This window comes from Choloepus didactylus, chromosome 1, assembly GCF_015220235.1.
Source record: "Choloepus didactylus isolate mChoDid1 chromosome 1, mChoDid1.pri, whole genome shotgun sequence".
Lineage (NCBI taxonomy): Eukaryota > Metazoa > Chordata > Mammalia > Pilosa > Megalonychidae > Choloepus > Choloepus didactylus.
The window spans coordinates 153,780,906-153,788,926 of NC_051307.1; the positions used below are offsets into that span (position 1 = coordinate 153,780,906).

General features: G+C 32.5%; 1 protein-coding gene across 8 annotated transcripts in view; it reads left to right on the top strand.

Annotated features, from left to right (window-relative positions):
• Positions 1–7,393, top strand: part of GK5 (glycerol kinase 5) — an 82,939-nt gene extending 75,546 nt beyond the window's left edge. For 5 of the 8 annotated variants that reach the window (XM_037843503.1, XM_037843529.1, XM_037843521.1 and 2 more), the window contains 2 exons: positions 693–752; positions 1,668–3,928. In XM_037843503.1, the coding sequence (XP_037699431.1) occupies positions 693–752; positions 1,668–2,046 (439 nt within the window). In that variant the 3' untranslated portion in view covers positions 2,047–3,928. Of the gene's footprint in view, positions 1–692; positions 753–1,636; positions 3,929–4,826 lie in introns of those variants that run through there. The other 3 variants (XR_005217932.1, XM_037843510.1, XM_037843557.1) reach the window with 3 other exon arrangements.
• The last annotated feature ends 628 nt before the right edge of the window (positions 7,394–8,021 follow it).

Genomic DNA, 8,021 nt, shown 5'->3' on the forward strand with positions numbered 1-8,021 from the left:
TCCATGGTAGCTCTTTTTTTTTTCTTTTTTTTCCTCCTTAAATATGGTACCAGTACTACTTAGGATTCATATCTGACAATTAAATGCTTTTTCTAAATATCCCATTTTTTGGGAATTTGGATTTCCAAAGGCTTTAGTGTGTTTATACATGCAGGAGAATTCAAACTAATAATGCTTCTGTTACACCCCAAGATTGAATTATCAGAATTACTTTTTATGTAATTTCCCTGCAGTCTTTTTGTTAGGAGCCAAGTCTAGATCATTATACTTGAGAATGTGGCTGTCATGAATATGGAAAATTTGTAATGTTTAACATAAAATTTTCTGATTATAAAATGATTATTTTTGTATTTTATGAATTCTATCAACTGCTATTTAAGGAATATCATCTTAATATCTATTAAATGTCCTATAGCTTTAGATTTTTATTTGTAGGAAAAGTATAGGATAAATTTAGTTCTAAAAAGGAATTATGCTGTCTAGTATTAAGGTGAAAAACACAAGGCTGTGAGCCTCTTGCTTACTTGAGCATCTTAGACAACTTCCAGTAGCATACTTATTTAATATTTTCTTTTGCATATTTTATAACTATAATCTAAATAAAACCAGCTCTTCTTTTTCTAGTTCTGCATAAAATAGAGAATTGTTATAATTTCACTTTCCTCTAAATAGTTATCTTGCTTTTCAACTAGAAACAAACAGTTATATGAGATGATGCAGAAAGAGATCCGTATTCCTGTAACAAAAGTCCGGTATGTAAACTTTTGTTTCCAACAAATTGAATTAGAAGTTAGATCTTAAATTCTTAAGTGCAAGGTTCATTTTGTCTTAATTATAATAACAGGCAAATCATTTTTAAAGTTTATTCCCTAAAACCATTGGCAATATACATGCCACAATTTAGAGTAGTAAACATTCTTCAATAAAGAAAAAAAATGACAGAATTTGGGGTCAGGTCCTGATCTTAAACCCAGAGCCTCTCCTTCCTCTCTGTTTGATGGGGCTCAGCTTCTTGAAGGTGTGAGCGAGTTAACATGGAGAACTTGATGCACTGCATTTATCTAGGAGGCATTCAGTAAGCGTAGCTGTTAACATTTTTTATCATTATGATTAGTCAAGATTTCAAAAAGAATTTTCACCTAGCTCCTTTGCAACAGAATTTTTGATTGTGGGAATTTGGAGAGGAAAGGAAAGCTTACTTCAGATTTATGGAGAATATGTAGTACAGTATGGAATTTGGAAGGATCTTTGTACCCATGTGTGTAGTACGTAAAATTTTTAAATTAAATCTCTTTTTTGAGAATCTCTTTTTGGGATGCGTGGCTATTCTGCTGGCATGAAAGTATCAAATTTCTGACTTTCTTTGCTGAAATATCCAAAGGAATTTTTATGTCAGCTTAGTCTGTTATGATTGGCCTGGTTTGAACTAGGGCCAGGACAAACAGGACAGGTGGGAAGATCATTGGCAGGAATAAGAAAATTGATTACCTGGTAGTAAGGTCCTTTATCTTCAAGTCAATGCTAAGTGATACAATTTTAGAATTATAAAGTTAAATTTATAAAATTAAATCAAACATTTAAGAAAAATGTTACCCACTTAAAAAGAATTAATGATGCTTTTATGCTTTTTTTGCAGTAATTTATCTTACACATCTTGCTCTCAACAGGGCGGATGGAGGAGTTTGTAAGAATGGTTTTGTCATGCAGATGACTTCAGACCTGATTAATGAGACTATAGACAGACCCGTCCACATGGACATGTCGTGCTTGGGTGCAGCTTCTCTAGCTGGCCTTGCTGTTGGTATGTATGGGTTTTATAAAAATGAGAGCTTATTTGTAAACAATTTCTTACATGTAGCATTTCTCCTCCCAAATCACAAAATTACAGAGAGGGTCTGGAAAGCTTTAGTGTCCATTAAACTACATATACATATGCATATTCTCACAAAGTACTCCTGGGACTGCTCTGTGGGTGGGCCTCATTGTACTTCTTCCATCCTTACTTCACTCCTTCAATCACAAGAAGTGTGGGGCAAGGAAAATTAATTCTGAGCTGCTTTGGTCCCTGCCCTCTGGTGAGAGCAGACAGATAAGTCAACCGATTATTAAACTTGCTGTGATAAGTCAGGGAGAGTGATAAGCAATAAGTCACGGAGAGTAATAAGCAAGTGGCGTAGGTTTCCCAGAAGATTTTCTGGGAAAGTCTCAACGGAGTTAGCAGGCAGCCAGGCATGGCGAAGTAAGAGGCAGGCGGTTTAATAGGGAAAGCAGCTTGTGCAAAGGTAGAGGTCTGTAAGAGGAAGTGCTAGTAAGAGGCGTGCTAAGGTTCAGTTGTGGTGGACTCCCCATAAAGAGGAGGTTGGACTAGATCCTCGAGGCATTGGAGAGCCTCTGAAGAATTTTAAGCAGGGGAATGGCATGCACAGATCTGCATTTGAACGGATCACTTTAGCAATTAGGAAAGGATCAATGGGGAGGGATTGAGAATAGAGGTGGGGAGGCCAATTAGGAGACTCCCTAAGAAGCAAGATGATGCTTTGGGATTCGGGGGGTATTTTAATGTGTGTGTATGGAAGGTGGAGATTGAGGCAGAAAAAAAGGATATTTTACAGTTAAAAGTTAAAGGCTAATATTTGGAAATTACAAATCCAAAAAGTGTGATATGTTGGTAAATTCAATGTAATCTTTATTCTACTCAATATTTAGTAATTTTGAATAAAATTAAAATACGTTCTTTTGTTTAGATTAATGTTTAATTCAGTTGACGAAAATGCATTTCCTTTAATCAGTCCCAATTATAAATTTAGTTAAATTCCTTTGTGTATTTCAACTCTTATAAATTTAATGTATTTGATTTTCTTTTTAATAATTTCAAATACCTGAGCAAACAGAACTATAACAAAGAAAATCTTCTCAAGTACTTGAACAGTTTTTGTAAATTGATAAATTGAACTTAAAATTATAGTAAATTAGGTTTTCATAAACACTGTAATATTGTCTATAAGATTAATCATTCTTCTACACTTTTCACCTTATAAGATCAAATATGTCAGATTCTCTTAAACATTTTACGTATTTTAAATAACAAACAGGTACAGATTATTCCTACACATAATACAATGGCTTGAGTTTTGTTTACTTGATTATATCTGTATTGAATTTCAAACCTTTTCAATGCAGAGACGCTGAGGTTTCTGATTGGATTTCTTGTCTCAGGAATTTGAGTCATGAAAACTATGCACAACCTCTGTCTTTTAGAAATACACCAGAAACCAGTGTTTGTTCTATATATATCTAATCAAATAACTTTTAAAATATGGATGCCATAAAATATAAATAATAAATTCTGAAAATAAGGAATTTGAGAATATTATTTATTTTTCATGATTAGAGCTAACAAACTAGTACACTGATGAAAAAAAATTTTATTTTTTTAAAACTTCTGTAAGTTAATACTTTTAAACATAGGTATTCTAACATGCTGACTTTGTAAATAGAGAGAGTGTGACCTGACAAAAAGTTCTAGAAAAAAGAATTTTACATGTCAGCAGCTTTATTGGTCAGAGAAAATTGGCTTCAGGAAGACTTGTAGACTAAGTTAATACTTCTAACAAGATACCTGTATCGTTTCAGACTACTTAGCGATCATAATTATAAATGTGTTCTCTTCTTGATTTTTATGATAAATCACTTGGTTCTCTCTTTGTAAAGAACACTATATGCTAGAACTAAAGTATTATCTTGAGCTGGAATTTAAATATGTTGTATGAAATATTATGGTTGCAAATAGAAGCTATTAATATTAATTCCCAACTTTGAATTTTATGCATATCCCAGGGTGTTGCCACTTACTTCAGGATGTGTGACAAAATCTTAAATTTATTTTCATTTATTTCAGTTGTATAAAAAATAAAATATACTATTTATTACTTGGGATTTTTTGTTTGTTTTTTGTTTTTTTTTGGTAGCCAATCACGAAATGAAATGATGGCAGTGTATGGCTGTTGTAGAAGTGATTTAATGTTCTACCACACAGAAATAAAACTGAAAGTTAGAAACCAAAAGCTTTTTGAATTCTGGCTTATTTATTCCCAGGAATATTCAATCTAATAAAATTCCCTTAATAAATATTTTATATTGTGCTTTAAAATAGTAATTGTTTACTTTTGCACCAGTTCACATAGGTTTGAGGATAAACTTTATAGTTTCATTATTTGCCTTAACATTTTTTATTTAATTTTTTTTTTTAAATAGAGAAGTTGCAGGTTTACAGAAAAATCATGCAGAAAATAGAGTTCCCATACACCCGCCCCCATTGTTAACAGTTTGCATTAGTGTGGTGCCTTTCTTACAATTGATGACAAAATATTATAATTGTAGTATTAAGTATAGTCCATAGTTTATATTAGGGCTCACCATGTTGTACAGTTCTTTGGTTTTCTTTTGTTTTTTTATTTTTAATAATTTTTTTTGAGACATTGTAGGTTTACAGAAAAGTCATGCGTAAATATAGAGTTCCCACATATCACCCTATAATTAGCACCTTGCATTGGTGTGGTACGTTTGTTACAATTCATGAAAGAACATTTCTGTAATTGTATTATTAACTTAAAAGTTCGTTTACAATAGGGTTCACTGTATTGTACAGTTCTGTGTTGCTATTTAAAATTTTTGTATTAGTGATGTTAATTATGTTCACAATGTTGTGCTACTATCACCGCCATCCATTATCAAAATTTTTCCATCACCCCAAACAAAAATTCTTTACCAATTAAGCATTAATTTCCCATTGCCTTAACATTTAAGAATAACTTTTTTATCTTTAGGGTTTTGGAATGACAAGGAGGAACTAAAGAAACTGAGGCAAAGTGAAATGGTTTTTAAGCCACAGAAGAAATGGCAAGAGTATGAAATGAGTATGGAAAACTGGGTCAAAGCTGTGAAACGCTCCATGAATTGGTATAACAAGACTTAGCACTAAAAGAAATAACTCAAACCACAAATGGCTGTCGATGCGATATCCCCAGAGATCAGGGGATAACCAATACGACGATGACCGAGGGGAGAAGAGTTAAACTGAGCTTCACAACTGAGAGAAAAAGCATTTATTTTTTGAAAAAACAAAAAAACACAAAACAAAGCATCTTATTTTTTTATTCGTGTCTTGCTGAGATTGATAAAGCAGCAATACCTCAAAACTTTTATGTCTTCTGTTTTGTAACAAATTCCAAAGGACATTAGCCATTTTCAGCCATATTTTTACGATTATGGATCCTCCTCCTTTTTATACTTACATAGTGGTGCATTTGAATATAATTGTTTACTATTGACCTAAAACTCGAGGTCAAGCACCATTCACATTTTGTTCCAAAATTATATGACAAGTATTTCCTTTAATTCTTTTGAATTAAGTGGACTATTGGAAGTACATTGAACTAAAAAGAAGGAAGAACTAAAGAAATGTCAAATTTTGAAACATAATTTTTTTTTATTTAAAACCATAATTGTTCGGTGTTGTGTCCCAATATCAGCTCAATATGTCCATCTCAGATAAGCTTATTAAGAAAAAAGCTTTCCTTTACTGAACTTAAAGACACTGCCTTAGTTTTCCCTTGTTCAACTGAAATCTGAGCATTTCTTTCTGTGTTGAAAAACAGAAAATAATTTTAGTTAACAAAACTAAAAAGGCAATTGATTGTTAAGGAACAAAAAATACCGTTTATTTTCCTTCTCAAATAGCATTTTTTTTTCCTAAAAACTTCTGGTTAAAGTATGTCATTGCGTTTTTTACAAAATGGAAATATTTAACATAAATCTTGCCTTTCTTGTCCTTTCTCTATTTTTCTTAGTTGTTAGGATGCTTACATACATATCTTTTGTTTTTATTGTTTTTAAGGGCCTACTAGAGCTTAATTTTAAGGAAGTGTCCTAATTTATTGGTGAGCTTAAAAATTGCCTTTATTAGGGTGTTTTACTTGTTCATGTATCTTTCTGATGTTCTTCCAGTCAACTCATCTCTTTGAGATATGCAGTGGGAGGCTGACAAGAGAGAGGGCAGTGTACCCGTGCTAATGATTGTCCTGTGGCCACTGAGCCAGAGATCCACAGAAAGGAGCCAGAACAGTTCCACATTCTCTAACTTTCTTGTTAGAAAGAATATAGAGGGCTAACAGTTGTGAAACCATCTGGGTGTGAAACCCTTCTACAGCAGTTGACCACCTTCCAGTCTGTTGCCCATCCTTACATTTGGGGCTAATTCTATTTGGATTTGCAGCAAAAGTGAATTTATTTCCCTCTTGATTAGGCTTTTTCACACACAGTCCTGCTGTTCTAGAACTAGCTATTAAATAATGTAACTGAATGAATGACTGTAATAAAGAATTTTGTTGTGTTGTATATATCCATTTCAGAGATGGTTACATATGATGAAACTAAAGGTCAAATGGTATTTCTGCAAATTCCTTTTCAGCGAATTTCAAATATCTTCTTAAATTATAAATTTTTTTGATGGGAGCACTATAGCACATATATAGTATCATCAACACTGTTAATTAATATTTGGAAATATTTTTGTTAAGTAGAAGTGTTTTTGTTTGCTTACTGTAATAAGTCAGATCACACTGTATAGCTAATATCTTATTCTCCTCTTCATTCTTTCTCTGTTTACATTTCTGCAACTTTGGGCTTTCCTATCAAAAGCCTTTGAAAGCTGCTCTTGTTTTACTGTTTCTCCTTTTGCTGTTTCTTCTAGCTTGTGTCTTGTGATTTCGTAGGTGGTAATTGTCTGTTTGTGTTAGGATATACCATATTTCAGTGTTAGTATACCTAGAAATTTGTTCATTTCTTTTCCACATTCTTCTTTCTCAACATACAACCACAAAATAAAGGATAAATAGCTTTTAGACAATGTGGGAATGCAACTTTGTTTGAATTACATCTCATTGGAATTGAGCATCCTTCTCAAAAATCAGTGGCTAATTTTTTCCTCTGTAAGTCTAGAAGCTAATCTTTTATTTCAATATTTCTGGCTGTTTTTAGTGACATAGTTCAGTAAATCTTTTGTTAGATTTAACCAGAGTCAGAAAGATGACCACGTGTGACCAACAACCAAAAAAAGTCTTCCATCTTTCAAGTTTATTTTTCATCTTAATTCTAATACCTAAACTTTATTATTTTTATTTCTGTAAATATTTTCCAGCATGTTTTATTTTCCCATTATGGAGTTATCACGTATTTTTAGGAGGTCTCCAGTTATTTCATCAAGGAGAATGTTCTTATATGATCCATTTTAGAGATACAAATTGCTTTTTTACTATGGACGTACTGATTTTTAAATCTTTTATATCCAACCATAACAGGGTTTCTCAATCTCTGCATTATATTGATATTTTAGGCCAGATAATTCTTTTTTTTTTTTTTTTGAGTAATTTTTAAAAAATTTTATTCTAACAGATATATACCCTAAAATTTCCCTGTTTAAATTACATAATTCAGTGCTGTTAATTACATTGACAATGTTGTTTTACCATCACCATCATCCATTACTAAAACTTTCCATCACCCTTAATGGAAATTCTGTACCAATTAAGAATTAACTCTGTTCCCCACCCCGACCCAGCCCTTGGTAATCTGTATTCTAGTTTCTGACTCTACAAATTTGCTTATTCTAATTATTTCATATCAGTGAGATCATACAATATTTGCCCTCTGTATAACTTTTTAATGCACAAAAAACTGCATTGTACTTGAAGTCAGAAATGTCAGAAAGGGGTCACAAATATTCTTTTTTAGGATGTGAACTGATGAACAACTCCACTAATTCCGATGTTTGTACTTCAATACATTATTCTTTCAATAGAGTATACTTTGAGGTAGATAGGTGATTTACTACAAATAATAAGGCCTCTTTTGCTGTACCTTTTGGGCAAGAGAATTCTTTGTTGTGGAGTGTTGTGCTGGGCTGTACATTGTAGGATGGTTAGCAGCATCCCTGACCTTTTACCCACCAGCTGCCAAGTAGC